Genomic DNA, 27249 nt, shown 5'->3' on the forward strand with positions numbered 1-27249 from the left:
TGCCTAAACGATACAAGTTTTCCACCCATTTTATAGTTCAAACATTTCAAATCCCGAAATGAATTTAGAAGGTCTAGTGCTTTTATTTTTTTCTCTATTTGTAATTATACATTATTATTGTTACTAGCATCTTGCTTCCTTTCTAATACAAGCATTATTTATTATTTGTCTTTAAAAAGAATAACATTGTTGTTGTTTTTTAAAAGTTGTCGAGAATGACATGGACCACTTATATATAACACTTTTATAAACAATATATCATTTCCGATTGTCATAAATTTATATACAATCATCACATATTCACCCGCCGTTATATGTTGTGTTAGTTTTATACGCATATAGGTGTACACCAAATTACCAATCATCAATAGATGAATTGATGAATTAGTACGCGGTAGTCATCGGGTAACAATTAATCATATACACGTATAGTCTTAACTACATTAAACATGTCTGCTTTTTTAGTTTTGTTGGGGGAAAGAAAAATATGAAAACAAATTATATCATCTTTACAAAATTACCCTTTGCCGTGCAGTTAACTACACGAACATTTCCCCTGTGAGTTACTGTATATAATATACCAAAAATCTGTAAAGAAAGACCAGAGGGGAAATGGCGAAATCAACAAAAATCCACCCAAGCGACGATCATCCATCATCAGCAGGAGGAGGAGGAGGAGGATCAGAAAATGATGATCCAAGTTCATATTCATTGGAGAAATTCAAACTGTACGAAACAAGGGCCAGGTATTACCTGATTGGGAGTGATCGAAATAAGCGATATTTCCGTGTATTGAAAATAGATAGAATGGAAGCATCTGAATTGAATATAAGCCAAGACCCTGTTGTATATCCACCTCAAGAAGTCAAATCCCTTCTTCAACGGATCGCCGAAGGAAACCGTGCCACTGGCGGTTGTTCTTTTGTCAATAAAGTTTACGGCATCGCTGGTTCCTACTCTCTCTCTCTCTTTTTTTTTTTTTTTTTCTTTTTTTAATTTTATTTAATTTATAACGGCATATTTCTACTCTTAAACTACCCCGAATGCCTAGGATTGAACCCTAGACTTCCATATATATATATCGAACAAATGTGAGGGGTGAGTTACTAAGACCTTACATAAGGGCCACCAACCCCATCGGCTGATTCCTTAGGGTTGAATTTCTATATTTTGATTTTTGTATTGCAAATTTGCAAGATTGTTTTGTTGTGTGTAATACATGTTTTCGAAAATGTAGGATGTATATACATATATAATGCCCCACTTTGGTAAAGTTTTAATGATGCAAATCGGACAAAAAGTCATCTTTTAATGATTACCCCATTGTACAAGTAAAAAGAGGTTGATCGACTAAAACACAGATATGAAAAATGTACGTCTCTAAAATCGTCTTTTATGACATTCATTTGTCGGAGGTTTTATAAAATGATCAGGGAAAATGGTCTCAGTTTGTTCGGTTTTATTCAATCTATTGTCTCTTTTACCCAAATTGGTTGGTTCTTTTTTTACTACTGTTCTGTTTAAGAATGTGCGCCATCCTGGTTCTTGGAACTTGCAAATTTATGTTCCGCCCTTGCAGTTGAAAACTTTGGACGCTTCAGAGGACGGAACAGATTTACATGTTTAATTACTCGATGTTTATACTAAAAAGTACAATGCATAACTGCATAAGACAAAACACTTTTGAAAGTGTACTGCTGTTACATGCATTATTCTCTAATAAGCATTATAAAAAGGTTAAATATATGTATGGAAAGGTATATGAATATGTTGCTTCATGAAAGTTAGCAAAAGTAAAAGTCTAGGGCTGAATAGTTTAATCACATCTGTTTGTTATTTTTAGTTCAATTTCTGTTCCGATTTCAGGTTGCATTAGGTTTTTGGAGTCGTATTATTTGATATTGGTTACGAAGCGTAAGCAAATTGGGAGTATATGTGGTCATGCAATTTACAGCATTGAAGATAGTCAAATTCTTACAATTCCACATGTTTCGGTTCAGACTGATGTTGCTCATTCTAAAACCGAATTGAGGTATGTTTCCAAATACTTAAAAGATTTTTTTCATTACTGTTCAGTTTGGTGAACACTGATAATTTTTGCAATAATTGAAAATCAGGTTTCTTTGATTTATTTTGATATGTACAGAGTGCGTGCTATTGATGCAGGTATAAGAAGCTGTTATCCAGTGTGGATTTGAGAAAAGATTTTTACTATAGTTACACATATCCTATTATGCGAAGTTTACAGAAAAATGTTTTATCAAACGGCAGTGAAGGGATGCCATATGATGACATTTTTGTGTGGAATGCTTTTTTAACACAACCAATTCGATCACGATGCCATAACACTATCTGGACAATTGCTTTGGTTCATGGAAACTTCAAGCAGGTTGGCTAAAAATTCTTCAATTGTTAGTATCCTTCTTGTTCAATTATGTTGAAGTTCCTTTTTACATTGTTAGGCAACAGATTCCGTGTATCCTTATTGCATTTCTTATGGATTTAACTTGCTATCATATATCTGATTAAAGGTGCGCCTATCAGTCTTTGGAAAAGACTTCAGTATTGCACTGTTATCTAAACGATCTCGTCACTTTGCTGGGACACGGTATGGTTTCCATGATTTTTGTAATCATTCTAAACTCATCGACTCTTAGTTTGTTATATGATGCCTTAGACCGAACACTCTAAATTTGCACTTAGTTTGTTTCTTTCTTTGTATTTCTTGTTTTGCTATCTGTTATAGTGTTATCCAAGAATAAATTTCTGATTATTCTTTCTCTTGCTTTCACTTGAAGTGGTATTTGTAGATGTTTGCATTGATTTGTTACCAAATAATTTGGATTGTGAAAGCCATTTATTGTTAACTCTATATTGTTTATTTTTGTTGATACAGTTACCTGAAACGGGGAGTAAATGATCGGGGTAGGGTTGCAAATGATGTTGAAACAGAGCAAATCGTTCTTGATGAAGAAGCTGGATCATGCAAAGGGAAAATGAGCTCTGTTGTACAAATGAGGGGTTCAATTCCCCTTTTTTGGTCTCAAGAAGCTTCTAGATTCAGTCCAAAACCTGATATCATATGTAATAATCATCTATCACTACTTGTATGCTATTAATAATAAGCTTTTGATGATTGTTTGCCTCTTGTTCTAGTGCAAAGATATGATCCTACATATGAGGCAACCAAACTTCACTTTGAAGATCTGGAAAAGAGATATGACAATCCAATTATTGTTCTTAATCTCATTAAGGTTTGTTTTCCACATTTACTGGTGTTTGTCCAATAATCGTATGTTATTTTTTAGTTTCCTTAGCAAGCAGATATATTCATAAGCATCTTGACTTTTCATCAATCCACATAAATTTTTATTTCCATATCTGCTTGTCAACTCTATCTATAATCCTTGATCTATATTTGGGAATGGGTCGAAATGGGTAACTCTTAAGTATAGCCATTCCAATTAGCTAGCAATTTTCTTTTACATGAATTTTATACATAGATCATGCGGTAAGCATGATAGCAAAGCTATATTGGTGCATTTTGGCACATATGAATGCAAAGCTATGCCGTGAAAGTAATAATTATCGTAAAACTAATTTAGAAGTTTTGAATGCATTTTGGCTGTGCATTTAACTCACTTGAGCACATTTCACACAGCATACTTATCAGTCAAGTCTAGTAGCCTAACCCATTTGGCCTGTTTGAGATAAAAACCTAACTCATTACTACCCATATATGCGTGTGTTTGTATACACGGGGAAAATTTTGCCACCTTTATAAGTAACCATTAGCATAAACAACACTAAGTTGCATTACATGGTGCTCAATAACGTATGTTGCAGACTGTGGAGAAAAGGCCACGAGAAATGATGTTACGAAGAGAGTTCACGAATGCGGTTGGGTATTTAAACCAGATACTTCCACCAGAAAATCAGCTTAGGTTTATACACTGGGATTTCCACAAATTTGCAAAGAGGTAGTGTACTATTTGTCAAAGTCAAACAAATGCCCGGCTACTTCTATTGACTGTTCTTTTGTTGCTGATGTATTTAAGTAAGTCTGCCAACGTCTTGGGAGTTTTGGGTGGTGTTGCCGGTGAAGCACTGGATTTGACAGGGTTCTATTATAGTGGAAAGCCAGCTGTCATTAAGAAAAAATCCATCCCACTCAGTCGGACAGGCACTGCAAGGTATGATACTTATTCATTGTCTCGGAGATTAGAAGATGGATTGGTTGGGTAACTGGTCCTATGGGTTCGGACTGAAAGGGGGTCATTTTTGTGTGGGTAGATATGATGTAGGTTGGCTTGGGTTGACCACAGAAACCCTTTAGCGATTCTTTAAATAATTATCAATACAAAACACATTTCCAACAACTATAAAGATATTTGAATAAAATGAATAATGAGGTTGTATACTTTAAAGCCATTTGGGTTGGTGGCCCATTGGTAAGGTCTTTGGCGTCGCTGTATTCTGCCCAGGTTTGCCGTCCTAAAAAAAGGTTGTATACTTTAAAGACAGAGCAACTTTCTGATCACTGTTGTTTTGGCTATTTTTTCCCCCAAGATCACTGTTTTTTCGATGTAGCTAATTAGTTGTTAAAATATATGCCTTGAAGATTTATCAAGGATATATATGTTCATCGTAAACCGATATGAAAATAAATATGCGTTCACATTATAGGCAACTGTCGTAAGCAGTGCAATTTTTTGCAGGGAAGCTTCTCTCAAGGATCTGAGAACTGCTTCAGGGGATCTGACAACTGCCACGAGTAATGCTGATATTTCTAATCACTTGAAGAAACAAGACAGAGATTTGAATCATAGTAAAATTATTAAGAAGTATAACAACAGCAATAATGATCCACAATTCCAAAGTGGCGTTTTAAGGACTAATTGCATTGATTGCTTAGATCGTACAAATGTTGCCCAATATGCATATGGTTTAGCAGCCTTAGGTCGTCAACTCCATGCCATGGGGTTGTCAGATAATCCCAAGTTGGATGTTGATAGTAGTATTGCTGCAGCTTTAATGGATATGTACCAAAGTATGGGTGATGCTCTTGCACAGCAATACGGTGGATCCGCTGCTCACAACACTGTATGTTTACATGTGAAATTACAGTCTAATTCATCTTATCTAGTGGTAGCTAAATTTAGTGGGTAACAGGTTGGGTAATTGTTTAAATCTGGATTGGCTTGTTTTTAGCATTATCTTGGTTGGACCTGCAATGTGTATATTGTTTATTTCCTATAATTCTATATTTCTATAAATAGATCTGAATGAAAAAGGGTGGTGACTATTAATGCTTCTGGTAACAATGTGAACTGGCATGGCTCTAAATCAGGGTCTGAGTGCACTGCCACGCTAACTTGAACTTGTAACGCTTTTCTTAAAAGGAATAGCATATTAGCATGGCCACACAAGGTGTGACTGCACTTAGCGGCTTTCGAGTCTTGTTACTTACTCCTACACTTTCATGATAGTACTTAGGTTGATATGGAACTTCGACACCTTAGTCTTGGTCAAATTTCTATTTCAGGATAGATAAACGGTAAAACATCAAGTTTTTACAAAATTTTCCATATAAGTTAATCGCGTTAGGCGTTAGCTACTTGGTGTTTAGGCGCCTCACAGGAAGAAAAGTCAACATGGTAAAAGCTATTGACATGTCAGCTGTCATTAAATCATTTTGAATAAGCAACCGGTTCAGGTTTAAATCTTTTATTATAAAGTTAACTTAAATCATATCTCTTGAAAGTATTATGGTTTTTTCTGCCCTGAAAAATGTTGGCTACAATAGATTTTCACAAAGGGTGGTGATACATTGTTATTCAATAAGTCCTTAAGACGGCTATTGTATTACATATTGGTAGAGTTTATTAAAACCTGACGATTTTAAGGGACTTTAAGCATAAGATAAATTAGGCAATTTTTAAGTTGACCCTTTTTCTTTTTAGCCAACTTTTGACAGGATCTATTTGACCTGTTAATGATACTGGATAATCTTAATCAATGTGTTCATAAGCAAAAGGCCTGAACTTGTGATGATTTTCATCCATCAGCATTGACGGCTTCTGATGAAGGATGGAGATTATTGAGAGCTCACTATGATTGTGTACTTCATGAACTGCAGGTATTTCCAGAGAGGCAAGGAAAGTGGAAAGCTACAACACAGTCTAGAGAATTCTTAAAATCTATCAAACGCTACTACAGCAATGCTTATACAGATGGTGAAAAACAAGATGCTATAAATTTGTAATGTTCTATCCTACATAACTGCCTCTATATCTATGACTCCATGGCATTTATATATCTACCTTTTCTTGTTGAATACCGTCGATAATTTGATGGGTTCTAATATTTAATTTGACTCTTATATTTTACTGCATGTGTTTATTGTGTTGACCAGATTTTTGGGCTACTTCCAACCACAGGATGGAAAACCAGCTCTCTGGGAACTTGATTCCGATTATTATCTTCATGTCTCTGGGATAGGGGATGACCTCGTCCCAGAAGGCTAGTAAGTCTTAAATTCTCAGTTCCATTATGAATCTATTTGGTTTTGTAGATGTGGTTACTTTCTGATACTGTCTTCTGTAACAATCATGATGACAAAAGCCTGTTAGGCTTTCTAAGCTGATGTAATTATATGTAGATGCTTTGAATACACAGTGTGAAACAAGATAAAATATTTTAAAAGTAAATTTGGACCCAAAAGTCAGAAATAAAGTCTGTTATATACCTTAATTTGTTAAAATCTCTTACTTTGAAGACCCACAAATCAAAATGTTTTCTGGTATATCATACCAAAGTTTTAGTGATCACCTGATGTGATAAAATATTCTAGTATTTCATATTAAATCTACGGTTGTCCGTATAAACTTCAATAAAAAGCTCAGAGTGAAGATTGTAAAATTTCTGTACTTGGATGCTATGTTATCAATTTTGGTGAAATTTCGGTGGTATACCGGTTTTCGGTAGTGGGACATAATTTCGGTATTGAATTTCGGTTTTGATATCGTTACCGAAATTTTCGGTGGTTTTGACCGAAATTGGACCGAAATACCACCGAATTTTCCGAAATTTCCGAAATTTCAGTGAATTCTGTTTCAGCACTTCCAGGTTTTATCTTTTACTCTTATTTATGTATATATATAAATATATATATATATAAATATATAATATTAGAATTACCGAAATACCACCGAAAAAAACGATATTTCGTATACCAGTTCGTGACCGAAACACCGAAATTTATGTCCTTGACTACTTAGCTTGGATGCCAGTAATTTTTTTTTTTTCTTGTCATCATCAGTTTGTTAGAGGTGGTGGTGTACTACATAATTTATGAGCATAATTGTATCAGTGCTAGTATTTTCATATAGCATGATGCTAGTTTTTATACCTATGTGTACACACGGGAGTGTATGGTAGCGATATATAAATACTTAAATAACTAATAACTAATAACGAGTATTGATTATTTTGTTTACGTATAAAACAATCTGTAATACGTATGAACCTTTAATTTCATGAGACAAGAGATTTTATATATTCATCATCATGATTTTATATATTCATTACTATCATATCTATAAGTGCTCGATTGATTATGTTAGTTTCATATATTTTGTATACATGTATTGCATGAATATTATATCATATAATGGTAATTTTGAATAATTATTTTTAATTTTATAGATAATCTATACTATCTTATATAAAAAATAACACTTTATTTTTGAATATTATTTGAAAAATATGTAAATACACGTACCACCCTTAAAATATTTTCACGTACACCATCCCCTTAACATTAATGATATTACACCATCAATTCTTTACCTTTTAAAATATCCCCATTAACCCTTTAAATCAATTACTTTTACATTAATTATCTACACCACTCAACGCCGCTTCCACCACCAACATTCGCCCCCGCCACGAACACCGCCGCAATGCGCGGTTACCGTGCTAGTATCATATAATGGTAATTTTAAATAATTATTTCTAATTTTCATAGAAGAACTTCAAAGTAATTGTGAATGATTTTAAATTTTGGTCAGTCAATTTCTAAATGCAATTTTGTAATGTATGTAAAAATATAGCAAACAAGAAAACAAGGCATCACATTTAAACAAGTTCTTGCAATTTTGCAAAGTTATCTAAGAATGTGTATAAAGTAATAAGTTGAAAATGCTTTACAAACGTAAAAGTCAAAACGATATGTTAAAAGACGCATTTTTGGTCTTTATTTGCAAGAAGAAGTTTGGTTTGATATTTATTGAAGGAAAAGAAATTATTACTAGTTTTTGGGGAAATTAAGGATTATTATTAGTTTTGGGAGGATTTTTTAGTTAATTGGCGGAGACTTTTTAGTTAAGGGAATTAAATGAGAAGATTGTGTTTCTTTTTTAAGGAATTGACATTAGTTGTACGGAACTGACATAACTGTTTTGGAAATAAAAGGTTAGTCTTAACTTTATTGCTTTGTAAAAAATTTTTTAATTATTGGAACGGGTACTTAGTTAAAATGATTGAAAGAAAGGGGTTACTTGATATTTGGTTAGACAAAAAGGAGTCTAGATCTCAGATTACTTTTCTTACACACACACACACACACATAGATATGCATACAAAGTAAAAATGTGGTTGTACTTGCAGTTCACCGGCTGATGCTGAACCTCGCATGGGGCGTTCTTTGTCACCTATTGCCGCATGCAAAGAGGACTTTTCAAAGATGAAATTGACATCATTTTCTAAACTGATAGAACGAACTAGTGGTGCAATAAAGAATGTAAGGCTTTGTAGTGAACCAGATCACAAAAGTGGAAATTCTGGAATGGCTCCTGATGCAGTGTAAGTCTCATGTTGCTTTGAATGTGCTTGCTTTTAACTATATACTACTCAACTACTGTTTTAATGGATTTTACGTGATGATTCGTTACCAAGTGAATTAGTAATTTCCTCCAATTTATTCATGAATTGGTAGATTTGGGTCATTATATCTTAAACGTGTCATTTTTATTTTTTATTTTGCCAAAAGGTGGATGAGTCAAATGGGTCGAAAGTGGAGATGTACTACGACACTTGAACCAGTTTATTCGAATTTTCATTCTATTGTTTTGTAATCTCAATTATCACATTAAATATTTTCTGGATTTCTAAAAAATGGACAAAATTGATTGGATTTCAGCCCCACCCAACCCGGTTCGTTTTCAAGCTGAACTAAAACAACCTATTTGAATCATCATCTGATTTGACCCATGACCCGGCCTGTCTGCCCTTGCTTTTCTTGCTGCTTTAAGCATTTTTTTTATTTTTATATTTTATGTTCATTTACTAACTGATAGTAGGTAATTGCAGTGAGATACAACTTAAAAGCCCAAACTGGCTGTTTGGACACAAGAAGTTTGAAGAAACTAATTCTACAGCAAAAGTTGCGTCAGATGAATTAGCCAGGCGAGGGCGTGAAGATGAGAAGAAATTTGATGATTTATGTGACCCAAATTGGATTTCTTCGCCTACTGATACTAATGAAGAGGATGTATTTCAAAGGTGAATCTATTGGAAATTTATTCTTCCATGTATATTTTGATTAGTTATGTGACCAGGGGCGGATGCAATTAATAACTAGGGGGAGGGGGGGGGGGGGGGGGGTGATATGGCCCCCAATGGCTTAAAATTAAACAGCTTATCTAACATATGCCAAAAACATTTATACATAAAGGTTTATTAAGAATGCCCTCATCACAAATATGTCATGCCCTCTTTGTGATGAATAAAAAATTGGAAAGTCATCAATTTATAGTTTATCATGTTAATCATATATTTATATAGTTATGATACATGAAAGGAAATATAGAAAATTTTAGTTGCTTAGACAATGTGGGATAATGCCCAGTATTGTTTTCTTTTTTCATATTCTGCACACTGTCTTGATACTTTTTTTTTGTTTTTCATCTTTTTTTTTTGGCACTGATCAAATATTTGTTTTATTATTAAAATTATACATATAATACATTTTTTTTTCTCATGTTATCATCATAAGATTAATTTTAAATCCATTTTATCTCAAATTTATGGTAGTATAGAACAACTATGTAAACTATACTACTGTACTTTGAATTTGTGATATAATTGTTATGGACTTCTTTTATTCACAACAGAGCATATAACTTTTGCTATCACCTACACATTATGAGTTTATTGAAGATTAATTGTATATTATATTAGTTATGTAGCTTATAATTTTTTAATTTATCGAAGACTTCTTGTTTTAGTTTTACATGATGTGTTTTTTATTAATAACTTCAAGACTATAAGCTATTTTTTATTACTTTTGTCTCATTTTATTTCAGTGTAGCCGTTTCACGGTTTTCTGTTGTCGCTATGGACAATTTGTGTAGCTAATGTTATGCCGGTATATTTTTGTCATTAGTTGTTACGGAAAATTTTTTTGCCCCCGTACAATCGAATTCCTAGATCCGCCTCTGGATGTGACTCAATTGGATTTTTTCTGCTTCATACTCTTAGTGTCTTAGTTTATAAATTCCTATTTTGGTTAGTGATGGGACTCAGTTAGATTTCTTCTGCTTTACTTTAGTGTTCTAGACTCTTAGTTAATAACTCCCAAAATAAAATTGATAGCTGGTGCCATATCAGTTCTATTAAATAACACCTAAGATTCATATGCGTGTGTAACAGGTACATGTTAAAATGATTACCGACTATGCTAGGCTGTTACTATAATATTGAACACAATTAGCTTATTATCTGGAATATAGCTCATCTATGGCAATATTAGTATACATTTGGACAACAAACTTAATGCTATTTCATTCATCATCGAAATGTAGCCAGTAGCCGTATTCTTGTTTTTGGCACATGTTAAGTGAGTTGACGAACCTATTCATGCCAATCTTTTTTTCTCTTTAAACATATAACTTCTTTGTAATTATGCGTCGTGTTTTATTATACATCATCTTTGTAGATATCTTGCGATGACTTCAATAGATGAAGCCAGTGGATGGTATGGTGGTACATTGCTTGCGGAGCAAGATGAAACCACTGAGGTTTATAAACATTATGCTCAGTTCTGCCAGGTATGATTGTTATCCTTTCTTTTTCTCTATCAGAAAGTTTGAGAGATGGTTTGTGAGCAAGCTGGGGTGGGTTGGTGACCAAAAACATTTTGTGCCTAAGGTCTCTATATATTTTTGATAATTATTATCTAGTATTATTCACAAAATAGATTATACTTACAGATATTTTTGACAACACCGACAGTTCAATAAAAATTTTTCGTACATCAGTTTTTTTTTTTTTTGAATGTCTTTTTCATTAATCAAACAAAAAATTTGGTACATCAGTTGAACTTAAAATATCCCCCTTTTGATTCAAAATCACATTTAATATATATTAGCTTTTCTTATAAACTCAAGCTGCCCTTTCATTTGGCTGGGCAGAGTTGCAATGTTGAGATAGAGGTAATTCTCGGTTTGCTTAATACATAAAAAAATTTACTTACAGCCCTTAGGGGGAAAAATCAAGTGTTATACAGAATTGAGTCAAACTGACTTAACCGATCCATAAAAATCTGTTTGTTACCCGACCCACCACTTCACAACCTTTAAAATTGTGCCATTGTTAATTTCATAGATCAAGTCGTGAAATTATGCATAACTTGTTTTTTTTTTAATCCTATCTAGCAGAGCCCTGTGATGGAGCCCTTCCAAAATGACACCGATAAAGAGAAGTATTATGCTGAGGTTCTTCGTACAGCGGCAGTCGACTGCATGGAGGATGCAACTGTGGAAGCAGATATGGAAGCAGCCCTGATGGAATATGAGCTAATTGGGTCTGATCTTGGGATTTGCCCCAAGACGTTCAGTGCTTTAGCTGTAGACCCTAGCCATTTGACAAGATGGATGATCGGAGAATACAAGGTTAACAAGGTCTAAGAATACAGTTGACCTTCTTGTACAGATTGACATTGTAAACATGTAATGACTGTATATCATGAATTGTCATTTTTCATAGATTGTTTGCCACTGCTGGACAATTGTTGGCCTTTTGGATTTTTCAGTTTTCATAGTATATGTATATTTTAATTTTTTTCATGGAATTGTCTATGCAAGCTAAATTTGTGATAATGGTGAGCATTGATGTACCGACTGTACAATAAGCCAAATGTTTGTGGTTTTCCAGAAGTGATGTATCTTTTCATGGCTCGAGTAGTTGCATCTTTAAATCTTAGAAGTGACTTGGAAGTTGGAAAATGGAAATGGTCGCAAGATAACCTGGTTGGGCCAAAAAAGGACACATAGGGAATAAGATGTAGTTATCTGTTCATACTATGAGATGTAAATTAGTTGCTCGTGCTTTCTTATCATTGCCAAGATGTTACAATAGAGGTGGTTACATTTATCTCCTTCGTATCAAAGTAAGGTTGCCGGTCACATAAAATCTGTTAAGACACGTTCTATTGAGGTTAAACACGAAAACGGCCTGTGAACTAATAGTGTCGTATTTTTTCCAAACACGAACACGACACGTAAATTAACAGGTGCAGGTGTGCAGCTGTTAAAATCTGTTAAGAAACTTGTTAACAAGTATTTTATATAATCTTGACTAATACTTGAAAAACAAAACCTCACGATACAAAAACTCTTACAAATGTCAACTGACACATAACGATAATAATCCTTAACATTACAAACATTCGTAAACATCTTAACTAATACAAATCATAATATCAATTTTTAGTATTGTATATATATGTATAAGCTTAATAGGTCCTAGCAGGTTTTGATCTGTTAAGTCACGAAACATAACAGGTCTTAACAAGTCCAGACCTATTATGACACAATACTTGTTAAGGTCAAACATGAAACCTGTTAAGAATAAGTCATGTCGTGTTACAGGTTACATGTCAAAATTGTCAGCCTCATATAAAAAGGGTATGCATGATAAAGTGGATTTAAAATGGTAAATAAAATGAGAGATTTGTTAATAAAGGTTGCTAGTAAATTGCATAAAATAACTATACTTTTATCATAAAAGTCTAGGATGAATTTCTAATATGAAAAGTTTAATTTTTTATGTATGCTAACGGGAGCATTCAAGGTTATACAAGTAGTTAGTATTTTACTGTTTTTCATGAAATGAGAATGCAAGAGATCCTTTTAAGTGTGTATGGTAGCAAAAGGTGTGCAACTTTGAACCATGAATTCATTATCCACTTTTAATGTCATACATAGCGAATGGCAGTATCATGATGTTAAATGGAGTAATATTTAAGGCCTTGCAATTAACACTTATCACTTTACCTGGACAAAATGGCTTCTAATATTCTCTCTTTGAATTGCATAAAAATGTATCCACAATCCAATTCCAATCTCATAAATATACAGAGAGGAAGCATCATCACCACTCATGCTTCAAAATCAAGTGGTTTTCCTCTGAACTCTGTAAGTAATCTATAAATCCTCTTTGTAAGGTATCAAATGTATGTATTCAAACCATACAAAGATCATTATTATATCGGATTTCACGTGACAACTCTTTCTAATGCGCCTGCAGATATTCAAGAAATGTGAAACCTGCAAAGGCCAAGGTGCCATAGACTGTGCTGGATGCAAGGTTTTCTAACTTTTTTCTGTAACGTTAAACTTGATAGTGAAATGTTCTAACTGTTTTCGTTATGGTATGCAACAGGGGACCGGCAAGAATAAGAAGAATGGGAACATATTCGAACGTTGGAAGTCAGTTACTTTATACTTTTCTTTTGTTAAATTTTATTTAAATTAATCACATGTAAATTCACTGAACAAAAACATATGACATGTAAATATTAGTGATTGATAACTTCTCAAGAAAAATCAAACCTTGTCTGGAAAACGTGACTTAAGTATTTATATACCACAAATGAACTTCATCTTGTTAATATAGATTTTAGATAGTAATTTTTGTCATATACATGACATGTTTAAACCAAGTTTTGTCGCTAGTATAGAATTCTAACTGTACCCTCTCTTGATCAGTTCAAACTTTTATATTTCTACAGATGTTATGATTGCCAAGGTTTTGGATTAAGGAGTTGCCCAAGCTGCGGTAAGGGAGGCTTGACACCCGAACAAAGAGGAGAGCGTTGATCATTTACATCTAGCTTCTGAGATTATTTTTTCTTTTGAATTTATATATGTTTCATGTTGAGAGTAATATATTAATATTAGCCATCACATTGCATCTTCCTTTTGAACAAGCTAGGTTTGATGAGTGAATAATCCATTCCCTTAGAAAACAGAGGTTAAGGTTTGATCAATGACCATTGATGTCAATATATCATCTCTCAACACCTTCATGAAAATTTTAATTGGATGATTTTTGACTTTTCACCATATGCATTCAATGTCAATTTGGCCGCCGGATCAACACATATCTTGACCACCTATTCATCTTAACCTCCTAATTGGACAAAATCATTGGAGCAATAGTGTTTTTCAATGGACATACTCGTATCCTTTTATACTCTTTCGCCGAGTTGAATCCAAACATGGTATCCAAGTTGTACATTAGGGGCTCCAAAACCCCATGTGGTAGGGCTTATAAAAGGCTTATAACCATTACTTAATGACACGAGACCAAGATTTGTGAAGTCCAATATTTGCAATCTTTTTCACATTCGATCATTTGTAAAGCACATTCTTTACATATAAATTCAAGAGCTAAGATTGCTTCTCTAGTTCCTCAAGGAGTGATAACTATCAGTAGAACCCCCCTCATTACTTATGTTCAGAATCATTTCAAACTAACGGTCCTGCAAGAGTGCGAATCTGGAAGACACTACCAATTACTTCACAAGTGCAACCATAAAGAAAAGAGACTGAAATGAAATCCGAAAGTGGCCTGCTTGAATTACTTGAGAACTTTATCTAGTACATTACAATACAACAATTATATCAATTTCTACAGGTCTTCTCACATCTCAAAATCTATCTTTTAACCGTGTGCGAGATACAATCTAAAATTGTATAATTTTCAAATGAGTTTTTTCTTGTGGAAAAATCTTTTCAGGTACCACACCTGCAAAACCGCAGCTCCAATGCAAACGCCAAGAGACATAATGCTAAACCAAGCCACCTTTGCATTTGTCTTTTCACTCACTTCCCTCATCTCAGCTTCCCTATGTATAGTAACCAAATATATAATTATAATAGCAGCATTGCTACAATACTTCGGTAATTCGGTTAGTGATATAAGGGATAACTAAAACGCTATCTATTAACAAGAGTTGTTATGTTTTCCAACAAGTGCAGCAGATCAGTCGTTTCACTCATTTATTTCGGGTTGACAAAGGCTTAGGGACAGTCGGACAGAAAATACTCAGCATGGGAACCAAACAATTGATTTTATTAAAAAGCAATAAATATCTTACTAGAAATTAATAAAACTTTACCTGTTCTTCAAATAGATCAAATTCTCATGGATAGCTTCCACAGCACCTTCGAGTTTTCTCAACTCGAATTCGACACCCTAAAGAGACACATAGCATGCATGTGAGGCAGCAAATTAGTAGAGGCAAAAGGATGTGTTGGGCATCAGGTCCTGGATAAAAAATGCTTATGTTTTACACAGTTCGAGTCTGACCCGCAAACACTTTTTGTCCATTTTCACAATATTTTGATAAATGACTTATGAGTCATATATACAATAACTATATACAATAATTAAAAACTTTTTGAACAAAACAACATAGGAGGTTGTGTGCATTAAATACACTTTGGTAATTCCAAGAACCCAGTTCTCTTTTCAGCTTTTTTATTTTTTATTTATTTGCACCCTTTGAGATTACAACAATACAACATAACCAAATTTGACTCATTCACATGTAAATGGATCAGTGTTGCCCTCTCTACCACAAACTATTATCGAGATTGCAATAGGCATGTATACTTACCTCGATCTTTTCTTTCTTCGCAACCGACTCCCAGTCCTTTGCAGCAATACCAATCCGCCAATCGAGACTAACCGTTAAAGCACCACCTTGATGATTCCCACCTACCCAAAAACATGCCAAGTAGTTTCCTGATTCACTAGTTGTAAATGCAAATTGCCCATGAGTCATGTTCTCTTTCTGGTGGAGTGTGTTTCCATATGGCGATGTTACCTGAAAGTCTAGCATTTTAGTTTATTTCACAGGTCTCTTGAACCATCATCATCAAGAAAAACATTGTACTTGCTACATCTATGAATCATATAGGTCTCAAGAACAGTATATGTGGAACAATATTAGTTTAAATTTTAAAATTCATATTAAAAACCTCAAATATTATGGTCCTACAAAATTATGTACAAACCAAAAGAACACTTGCAACTTTTCTTTTAGGATATTACATCGGTATGTTCTTTTTTTAGGGTAAAACTTAGTGAATAATTAAATAATTACATCAGTATGTGTTTCATATCTAAACATTTTCCCACAAAACGATTACAATTATAGCAATCAACTTTTTGATAATTATATCAAAGTTCAGATGAACTATGAATAAACCTGCAAATTTGTACCAACATCATTGCTTCTTCTTGTATATATAAAAAGTGTATAACTTGAATCTAAGAACTAACTCAATTGTCTCAGAGACATGACTGAAATCTGCTTTTGGGACGACCAAACAGTCTGCCAACCACATTAGTTATGATTCACATAATCGTAGTTATCGTGGCAGAAATCAATTCATGTATCAGTGAAACGACACCAAATAAGACTCTAGAAAACTCTACTTTCCATCTTTGTATCTGCCACCATGCATTGGTACAATGCTAGTCTTCTTTGAAAGATAAAGTGATTAACAGGTTATATGAACTCCAAAACAAAAACAAACATATTATTAACTAAAAGTCAAATCTCTAGCTACGAACCAGACATGCCTCACTATTGTGCAAATGTGAAATTTACATCTTAAGCCACATTTTATTCCAACCTCTCCATCATTTGCAAAAGACAATTATGAACATAACCATCACCAAGTGGTCTAGTGACATGGAGTCATCTTTTCTCACTAGAGGTTTTAGGTTAGAATCCTGCCCTAGGCAAATATCTTGGGGGCTGCAGGTAATGGCTGGAACTGACCACGGACAAAACTAAAAATCCCAGTTAGGCCACTACATCTGAGTCAAAAAATGAACTGCCATCCCCGGGTAACACTGACATGGAAAACCTTCTCCGTTTACCGGTTTACAATTTTGATCACGTTTTCAGATTATTATGATTTTAGGCATACTTACCCTTTTCTTTTATATAAATTCTGAAACTTATAGATGATTTGTAACCAAGCTGAAAGTATAAGTCAAATTCCAACACTGTATGAAACCTGATGTTCTCGATCAATACATATTTATTAATTTTGAAATTATTTACAATTAGAACTTCAAAGCAAGTCCATTTTTATTCAAAGTAAAAAAAAAACTCGTGTTTTAGTAGTAGTATCTTCATTTATTGTGCTATATCTGACAACCTGAACCTACAATCCTACATTAAGCATATAATGGAACTTAAAATAATCAAACATGACACAGTTCTAGATCTCTTCGGTTATTTTATTTCTTTTCTTCAAATATTCTACGGGCATGCAATCATTGTACTTTGTTCAACAATAGACATAAAGAGCATTCATTTATTTAGCCTTAGTGCAAATCATTTTAGACTAGTAATTCTTTATATAGATCATTGAAGTAAAACCTTAGTAATATCTCAGTCCTCCCATGAGGGTATTGGGCTTGGGGAGACCCGGCTTCGAGTCTTGAGGGGGCAAGGTTTGCTCCTATTAATCGTCGTGGCGTTTGGCGGAATAATAGGAGGTTTTCCTCCCTCCGTGATTCCCAAAAAAATTCCCGAAGGACTTAGGTGCCGATAAGTGGGACGAACAGGCTCTAACCATTCAAACGTTCAAAAAATAATAGATACAAAAATTCCTTATATAGCTACAAAGTCACAAAGATCCCAAATATAGCTAGGCTTAGACGGACAAAACAATTCGTATCAGGGGAGTCACGCGGATGTGTATGTTCCAAGATTATATTCAAATATTTAATACTATGAATTAAACAGCACGTAGTAACAAAAATGAGATGCCGAATGATTTGATGATGTTGATCACTTGGCACATTCTAATTTTAATTATCAAAAAAGTAGAAGTAGATAAAGTAAGGGGCGGAAACAAGTTTCTATGCATAAGTAATTATTCTACCATTTGGAATGAGTTGTGTTGCTTCCAATATGCTAATTTCTAAATACTCACAAAGAATAGAAACTAAATAATAAACCATTTCCAAGATGGCCCTTAGGTTTGAGAACAAACCAGGGTTCAAAGCCTCTTTTGGGTAAACAGTAAACTGCAAACACCAGTTAGGTTGCGCACATCAGAGCCATTGGCTCGACTCACCGTGGTTATCGGATCCCTATCTGTTTAATAAAACTAATTAACTCGAGTCTAATAATAATTGAAATCCAGACAACCCACTAATTGCAATACTCAAGCCACATCCTAATAAATCCTTATCAACTACAAAAGATAACATAAAATAATAATAAAAAAAAAAGTCATCTAACTAAATCAAATCAAGATCTTGGAATAAGTATCAAAAACAAAAAAAATCCAGATCAAAAGATTACCTTAACAGAAATAGTGGCAGGGGGATGAAGATGAGAATCTTCTTGATTATTAATAAGAGAGTAATCAGCAAGAACAACAACGTTGTTATGTATGTCTTCAGATACACACTTTGTTCCTGAATTTGGCAAATCCAACCATATTCCTTCTGTTGTTATTGTTGTTATACATATTAACACCATCACTATCATCCATCTCAATTCCCACTTCCCACCTCCCATTTTTATATTTTTCCTTTTTCTTTTTTAAAAAAAATCTTTTATAGGTGAAATAAACTATGTGTTACTGTGTGTGTGTCGTGAGACTAAAAAAAGAAGAAAGCTGAGAGAGATCTGAGGACAAGTTTAAGATTTTCTATCTAACTTCTTTGCTTTTGTCAACTAAAGGCAAGGCTTTGTTTGTCACCAGTTGAATCACGGTTTAAAACTTCCCAAAAATGTGAAGTTGTCGTGATTTTGAAGAATAATAACCCTTCCAAAAATAATGAGTTAATTGCAAAATTGGTCCATGCGGTTTATACCTTTTAGCAAGAGAGGTCCTTTTTTAAGTATCATTCATTGAGGGTTCCTATTTTGAAATATTTTTGCAAGATTGATCTTTTTTAACAGGAGCGTTAGCGGATGCCGTTAAGTCTGCACGTGGCAATAATGTGTAGGGGCAATATCGTCTTTTCACACATTATAAAAGGGACCTTTATCGTTAATGAACTCAAAACAAGGACCCTCACTGCTAAAAAGAAAAAACCATAGGGACCAATCTTGCAATCAACTATAATTTAAAATACATGTATCTATCATCATCTTTTTTATCAACAAACACTACCAGATTCAAGTTCACCAAAAATTAATTATTTTAACAAAAATCTCAAATTCATTAAAAATTTACCCATTTCCATAATTCCTAAATATATATATATATATATTAGCATGTATTTGGCCATGCAATGCACGACCCACTAAAGTCGGTGCAAAACAAGTTGGCGCTTTACATCTCCATCTATTTGTAAGGATATTTTATCAAGTGTCAACTCGTCACACACATCCCATATGATAGAAATTTAAACCAATATAGTAAATTAGGATAACATGGCTATGTTGAATTGACTTGATTCCATTTATGCTACAAGCCCCAATATCACTTATGTTGATTTGGTTATCCTTCCTGGAGCAATGTTATTCAAAAATCCTGATCCACTTATCTTACACAAGATGTAGCGAAAATGCAAAATAGTACATAAATGCAATAATCAGGAAACCTTTAAGGAGCACACAAATGACTTTTAACAAAAATGACTAAATATGCACCGATAGCTTAGGTTATGAGTATTGATTGCCAAGGGTCCTTGAGCTGATCAAATTTGAACTCCATATGATGAATGGCTCCGGTAATAAAAATCACCAATGTAGATGCAGATTTGTGTGACAATAGCAACATAGATTTAATTATCGTTTATGTTTTTAGGAACTATGTTTGTAATCATTTAAATAAGAACATTTGTTGGTATTTAATGATTACGTTTGAACTTCAATATTATATCTGTTTATGTTTTGTATTGTGTTTGTGTGTTATATATTGTTTTGCAGGTACAAGAACATAGAACCAAGGTTTATAAGTGTCATAGAATACTTAAACGATGGTTGGATGTTATGTACAGGTTAAACGAAGTTAAACAAAGGACCAAAGGGACGATCCTCGTGCTGACGTCATTATCACATAGGATTACCCTCGTGCTAACGTCAGCACGAGGTCGATTGGTTTATTGTTAATTGGGCTTAATTACTTCGATTAAAGCCTAAGCCCACGCGAACCAATACCCTACTAGTATTAATACACACCTAATCTACGAAATTAGAAAATTCATTCAGTTCATAAGTTGATAAAATCACGAATTAAGGCTACTTGTTGCTCGTGTGATCTCCTACACGAACCACAAGCTTCGTGCATCACCTTAGGTTGGTTAATTGCTCATTAATCGACGGAAGGCAATAGCAATCTAGTTATCTCAAGAGGATTCCTCACTCTTAACATAACGAATCACGTCTTATTACGATCCACGCAACCATAGGACCTTACAAGTGGTGTGAGAGCCCTAAGGTTGATTACCAGAAGGTGTAAGATTGTTTGATTTGCTATTGATTGCAAATTTCGTGTTATCTAGCATTTTCGTGCTCTTCTTCGTGTGACTTCGTGCTTACATCAGCACGAAGTAGACTTCGGCCAGTGCTTACGTCATCACGACTTCGTGTCTGTACTTCGTGTCACGTGATATTCGTGTGACTTCGTGCTGTACCTCTTGCCACGTGCTCTTCGTGTGACCTGCTTCGTGCCACGTATACACGAACCATATTATACAATAACATTTTCGATTTTCAAAATGACTACTGTACCGACTGCTGCAAACACTCCAAATGCCTTACTTATCAGTCAGATGATCATGCACGATCATGAAGTTGGTCGTGGGAACACACCCCCAAAGCTGTTCCGTATGGAGAACTATTGGATGTGGAAAAGACGATTTGAAGATTACATTCGTCTAACTGATATTGATATGTGGGTTGTGATAACTCAAGGTTTGGATTGGCCTACTTATGAGAAGAATGGAGTAATTGGTAGATATACATATATCGATATGCCGATTGAAGAAAGGAAGAGGTATGCTGTTGAGGGAAAGGCTTTATCTACTCTTACTATGGCCTTACCTCAGGAAAGTGTACACTTGTTTAAAAAGTACTCTACTTCAAAGGACTTATGGGACGCCCTCGAAAGATATTGTGAGGGTGATGCAACTTTGAAGAAAAATCATATCAAACTTCTGAAACGCCAATATGAAGCCTTCAATGGACTGAAAAGAGAATCTATTGATGAGATTATTACTCGATTAAGTCATTTGACCACTGAGTTGTCATATATTGAGGTTGTCTATCCTCAGACTGAGTTAGTTGATAAGTTTCTAGACTCACTACCTAAATCATGGACTGATTATGTTCATCATCTATAAGATGATAAGGAATATAGTTCGTGGGATTTTGAGATGGTAGTATCCAAACTTAAGAACAGAGATATGAAAAGAAGAATTAAGGATACTCACTCAGATTTTTCTCAAGATCCGTCTCTATATCATGCCAATTCTGTTCATCTGGCAAGTACTAGCTCAGGGAATAATGCATTTCTAAGTGGTGCTGAAGCTACACCAATAGTAGATGCAGAAGGTCTTGCTGGATATGTTGCTTATGACAATACAAATTCGAATGTCAAGAGCAATGTACAATCCTTTCATTCTATGCCAATGAGTATGAGTTCCGCAGAAGGTAGAATGAGTGTTTACTCAGCTTTTTGTACTGCTCATGAAGCATTCATTGGAGGAAAGGTTACTGATCCTGCATTGATCGATGAGGACTACAATCAAATAGATCCTGATGATTTGGAAGAAATGGATCTATAATGGCAGCTAGCTATGCTTACCATTAGGGTCAGGAGATTCACTCAGAGAACAGGGAGATTTGTAGGAAATGGCACTAAAGGTTTTGACAAATCCAAGGTGAAGTGTTATAATTGCGACGGATTTGGTCATTTTGCTAGAGAGTGTCAACAACCTAAGAGAAATGATAATACCGTTGCTGGTAGATAAAACTACAATCAAGGCGGTATTACTCCTTCAAACAGTCAGAAAACTCAAGCCATGATAACATTACATGCTTCTCCACAACAAGCAAGTACTCCTCATTTTATGGAGTCAAAAGCATTTGTTGTACAAAGCCCGGATGGCACTTATCAATGGGATACACAATCAGAAGATACCTCAAATCATGCTTACATGGTTGAAGTTTATGATGAGGTAGCCTCAACAATTGACTATACTATGTACTCAAGTGAAGAGAATGCATCTAAGATAGTGAAGGAAAATGTTCAAAAAGTTGCTGAGACTGTGAGATCTGAGAGTGAAGCTGTGAGTGCTGTTAAGACATCTGAAGAAAAGATGGAGTCAACTAAGCCAGTTGATGACCTGTCTAATAAGAGCATTGAAGATCAAATGAAGAATTTTGTGATACCTGAAGGTATGACAACTGAAGACTTTGTTGCATACATGGTAGATTGCAAGGCTGCAGATCAAAAGGTATCATGTTCATTATTTTCAATCATTGATGTTTGTAAAATGGTGTCAGATTTGAAACTTGAGGTGTTCATTCTAAATAAATCAGTCATTAACTTAACTAGTCAAAATTCTGCCTTTAAGAAAGAAAACGACTCTTTGTTTGCTAAAAATTCTGGCCTTGTTAAACAAGAAAGTCTTTATCAAGATAAAATTCGTGCATCAGATAAGGATATTCTTGCTTTAAAAGAAAAATTAAGAGAGTCGGTTCTAATGGAAAAGGTAGGAAATGAGCAATATGCTCAACTAATTGAAGACCTTTCTAAAAAGGAGAAAGAATTAGTTGATGCAAAACTTGAAGTAGTTAAGCTTAATACAAGATTGGAACAAATTAGAGGATCTGAATTAATAAGATCAATGCAGTTGCAAACACCTATACCACGAGATTCAAAAGATAAGGGTGGTTTGGGTTTGGATTATAAAGAAGTTAGAGGTCCTTTTAATGATAATTATACAGAGTCTCTGACACAACTTTCTGAGAAGGTAGAGGTTGATGAAATTGCTCCACCAGTCTCAGAAAACCAAAATGTTGATCTTAAATCTTCTAAAAAATCGATTGATAAGATAAAAGAGCTAAACAAGAAACATAAGCTTGGAAGTTCTTTTGTTAAACCTGTAGATCCTAAAAATGGAGTTTATGATGCTAGTGCTCTAGTAGGGTCTAGTCAAGTGAACTCAAATTGTCCTGATGAAAAGAATATTAAGTGTTTTACAATGAAGGAATGTGATATTGTTTATACATCCACTGAAATTGAATTTGAAAAGATTGATCATGACAAGATTGATAAAGTATGGAATAAGGATGAATCTACATCTAGTGGAATCACTTTAACTCCATACTCGACTCATAAAAACTCTCAAAAGAAAGTACATTTTTCAGATAAAAATGAGTCAACTGGTTTATCAAAAGAAGAGTCAGCCACTATTCAACTTAAGGAATGTTTAGGCATGACTTCAGCTGAGTTTGATGTTAAAGCTAAGAAAGCAAGGGCGAAAAAGTCATGTTTTTATTATTATGAAGTAGGTCATGTATACCGTTGCTGTCCTAATAGGAAAAGAAGATGTCCAGATAAGGGTATGTCCTCTGGAGCATCTAGTGACTCAGACATTGTTGCTCATAACAATAGATCTAAGACCCCAAAATGACAGGGACCTTCACAGAATACTACTACTAGTAGTGGAAGTCTGAGTCGTTCCTGTACACCTCAAAGGAGTAATTCACCTAGGAATAAGATGGCTCAACAGAACCGATCACCCCCTTCTAGAATTAATAGTTTGTCTAAATTCTATGATCGATTGGGGAGTCAACTTAGATATGGTACTAATTCACCAAGGAATTCTCCTCCTAAGGCTCGTTTCAGTTCACCTAAGAAACAGTCTATGACACCATCTTCATCCAAGGCTCCATTACAGAGCGATGGATGTTGGACCGAATTAATCATTAGAGATGAATTCTGCAAACCTAAACCTCAAAAGGTTTGGGTTCCTTTCAGAAACTAACCATCTTATCGTCTGATGTGCAGGGAGAACCAAGGAAGCCTATCAGTCTTTGGTATGTTGACAGTAGATGCTCTCGGCACATGACAGGGGACAAGAAAGTGTTGTCCAACTATGAAGATGTAAATGGTTCTTATGTTAGTTTCGCGAGTCCCAAGGGCGACAACATCTCGGGCCAAGGTGATGTTGTCAATGGGAAGATTATGCTGGAGAAGGTCAATTATGTGGAATAATTAACACATAATCTATTGAGTGTTTCTCAGATTTGTGACAAGGGTAATCATGTCCATTTTATTGAGAAAGAAGCACTTATTTTGAAACCAGGATATGTTATTCCTGAAGACTGGATCCTGCTAAAAGCTCATAGGAAGAGAGACATCTATGGCCTTGTGTTAGGTGTTGATGATCCAAAGGAGTCTGTTTGCTTATTGACGAAAGCAAACGAATCTGAATCGTTGCTATGACATAGAAGAATGGGACATATTAATTTCTGAAAGATGAATGATATTGTCAGACATGGTTTGGTTGAAGGTGTTCCCATGAAACGGTTTGAAATGGAAGACAAATGTGTACCTTGTCTGAAAGGGAAACAACAAAAGTCTGCCCATAAACCAAAGCAAGAAAATTCTATTGCCAGCCAATTTGAGCTACTTCACATGGATTTGTTTGGTCCAGTGAATGTAAGAAGTATTGGTGGAATGTATTACTGTTTGGTGGTTACTGATGACTACTCGAGATTCTCATGGGTATTCTTTCTTCAATCGAAAGATGAGACTCCACAGATTTTGATCAACTTCTTTGTTGAAACTGAAAACATTTATGGAGTTCGTATTAAGAGAATCAGGAGTGACAACAGATCTGAATTTAAGAATAAGACATTGGAAGTCTTTTGTTTGTCCAAAGGAATCCAACATCAATTCAGTGCACCATATGAACTATAACAAAATGGAGTTGCTGAAAGAAAGAATAGGACTCTAATCGAGATAGCCAGAACAATGGTTGCTGATTCAGGGCTCCCCTACTATGTTTTGGGGGGAGGCAGTGAATACATCTTGTCATATTTTAAATAGGGTTTTTGTAGTTAACCATTTGGTGTAGCTTGTACTTTCTTGAAATATTTACCTCAGTCAAAGTTTGATCCAAAGGTTGAAGAGGGATTTTTCATGGGTTATAAACCGGGTACTCCAATTTGACGGGTTTACAATAAATTGACCGGCAAAGTTGACTTGGTTACTAATGTCAAAATTGTCAGTCACAAACCCACTGTACATTCTGGAACTGGCAAGAATTTCGATTATGACAGTGTGTTTCGTTCATTACACGATTGTTTCTTATTCAGATCCTGAAACAGTGGATGATGTGATCATTTTAAGAGATCATATGGACTATTCCATTACTCCTACATCTTCTCCTGCTCAAATTGTTGATACTACTCCAACCAAAGTTCAGTCTACTGTTATTGGTGAAGGTAGTAAGGACAAGAATAAGCTAACAGATTCAGATGATTGTGAACCTGAGAATACTACACCACCTACTCCATCAAAGGTTTCACTGCCTGATGATGATCCTATTTCTGAAAAATCAGAAGATGATTTTAGCTCTCCAGAGTTTCAGATTAAAACGAATTTAGGAGAAAGTTTGAATGTTGATTCGGTTCCTCAATATCGAGTTAATAAGGATCATCTAGTTGAAAATATTCTTGGTAATGCTACAGAACCTGTTCGAACTAGAAATCAGTTAAATAAGGAACTGACTAGTTTGTTTTGTGAAGTGAAAGACACTGGATTGATAACTGAGTGTTTATATTCTGGTTTCATTTCACAAGTAGAACCCAAGAAGGGCAACACTTCAAGATCCATGTTGGGTTCAAGCTATGCAAGAAGAATTAGCTCAATTTGAAAAACTTGGAGTATGGGAGTTAGTAGATGTGCCTAGAAGTAAAGAACCGATTGAAACTTGTTGGGTATTTAAATGCAAACGAGATGACAAAGGGGGTTGTTACTAGAAAGAAGGCACGTTTAGTTGTTCAGGGGTTTGCACAACAAGAAGGATATGACTATAACGAAACTTTTGCACCAGTTGCTAGGATTGAAGCTATAAGGTTATTTTTAGCCTATGCTAGTTTCAAGGGTATAAAGGTGTATCAGTTAGACCTTAAAAGTGCTTTCTTGTATGGTGAAGTGAAAGAAGAAGTATATGTTCACCAACCACCGGGGTTTAAAGATCCTAACTATCCAAAAAGAGCATATTGACTTGATAAGGCTCTTTATGGATTACATCAAGCACCCAGAGTGTGGTATGAGAAGTTGTCGACACATTTGTTGACAAATGGTTTTACAAGAGGATCGATAGGCAGCACATTGTTTATCAAATGGAGGAAGCGAGATTATCTAATTGTACAAGTTTATGTGGATGATATCATATCTGGTTCATCTAACACAAAGATGTGCAAAGAGTTCGAAATGAGCATGAAAAAGGAATTTGAAATGAGTGTTATGGGGGAACTTCAATTCTTCCTCGGACTGCAAGTTGATCAAAGGAAAGATAGATTTTTCATACACCAGTCTAAGTATGTCGATGACATCTTGGAGAGATTTCAAATGTTAGAATCCACGACATATGGTACTCCTATTAAGCAGAATCATGGTTTAGGAGTTCTTGATCCGAAAGATGAACTTGTGGATGCAACTTATTATCGTGCTATTATTGGCTCATTGATGTATCTGACTGCTTCGCGTCCAGACATTATGTTTGCTGTTTGTCTATGTGCTAGATTTCAAGCTAGTCCGAAAGAGTCACATTTGGTTGCAGCAAAACGTATTCTACGTTATCTTAAAGGAAACCAAGGACTTGGTCTATGGTATCCTATGGGTGGAATGTTTGATTTTGTTGCATATACTGATTTGGACTTTGGCGGTTGTA

The 27249-nt window shown here is 34.7% G+C and overlaps 3 protein-coding genes across 4 annotated transcripts; 2 read left to right on the forward strand and 1 right to left on the reverse strand.

Annotated features, from left to right (window-relative positions):
• Positions 1 to 557: 557 nt before the first annotated feature.
• On the forward strand, positions 558 to 12161 carry LOC122607118 (phosphatidylinositol-3-phosphatase SAC1). 2 transcript variants are annotated; one of them, XM_043780034.1, is made up of 15 exons: positions 558 to 949; positions 1867 to 2032; positions 2167 to 2389; positions 2532 to 2608; positions 2897 to 3084; positions 3157 to 3254; positions 3847 to 3980; positions 4059 to 4193; positions 4719 to 5103; positions 6140 to 6261; positions 6416 to 6526; positions 8671 to 8865; positions 9373 to 9564; positions 11000 to 11111; positions 11721 to 12161. In XM_043780034.1, exons 1-15 carry the CDS (start codon positions 613 to 615, stop codon positions 11967 to 11969), a joined length of 2724 nt encoding a protein of 907 aa, XP_043635969.1. In that variant the 5' UTR covers positions 558 to 612; the 3' UTR covers positions 11970 to 12161. The 2 variants fall into 2 exon arrangements, with proteins under 2 accessions (XP_043635969.1, XP_043635970.1); XM_043780035.1 differs by having other exon boundaries at positions 2272 to 2389.
• A 1153-nt stretch (positions 12162 to 13314) lies between these two features.
• Positions 13315 to 14249, forward strand: LOC122607031 (protein PHOTOSYSTEM I ASSEMBLY 2, chloroplastic). Its single transcript, XM_043779950.1, has 4 exons — positions 13315 to 13478; positions 13591 to 13650; positions 13726 to 13772; positions 14075 to 14249. Exons 1-4 carry the CDS (start codon positions 13347 to 13349, stop codon positions 14160 to 14162), a joined length of 327 nt encoding a protein of 108 aa, XP_043635885.1. The 5' UTR covers positions 13315 to 13346; the 3' UTR covers positions 14163 to 14249.
• Positions 14250 to 14899: 650 nt separating this feature from the next.
• LOC122607029 (transmembrane emp24 domain-containing protein p24delta3-like) lies at positions 14900 to 19099 on the reverse strand. The gene is made up of 4 exons (XM_043779949.1): positions 18683 to 19099; positions 15968 to 16177; positions 15467 to 15543; positions 14900 to 15193 (listed from the first exon to the last, which is right to left on the reverse strand). The coding sequence occupies exons 1-4, from the start codon at positions 18899 to 18901 to the stop codon at positions 15049 to 15051; spliced, it is 651 nt and encodes a 216-aa protein (XP_043635884.1). The 5' UTR covers positions 18902 to 19099; the 3' UTR covers positions 14900 to 15048.
• Positions 19100 to 27249: the final 8150 nt, after the last annotated feature.

Source organism: Erigeron canadensis, chromosome 7 (genome assembly GCF_010389155.1).
Source record: "Erigeron canadensis isolate Cc75 chromosome 7, C_canadensis_v1, whole genome shotgun sequence".
NCBI classification, from domain to species: domain Eukaryota; kingdom Viridiplantae; phylum Streptophyta; class Magnoliopsida; order Asterales; family Asteraceae; genus Erigeron; species Erigeron canadensis.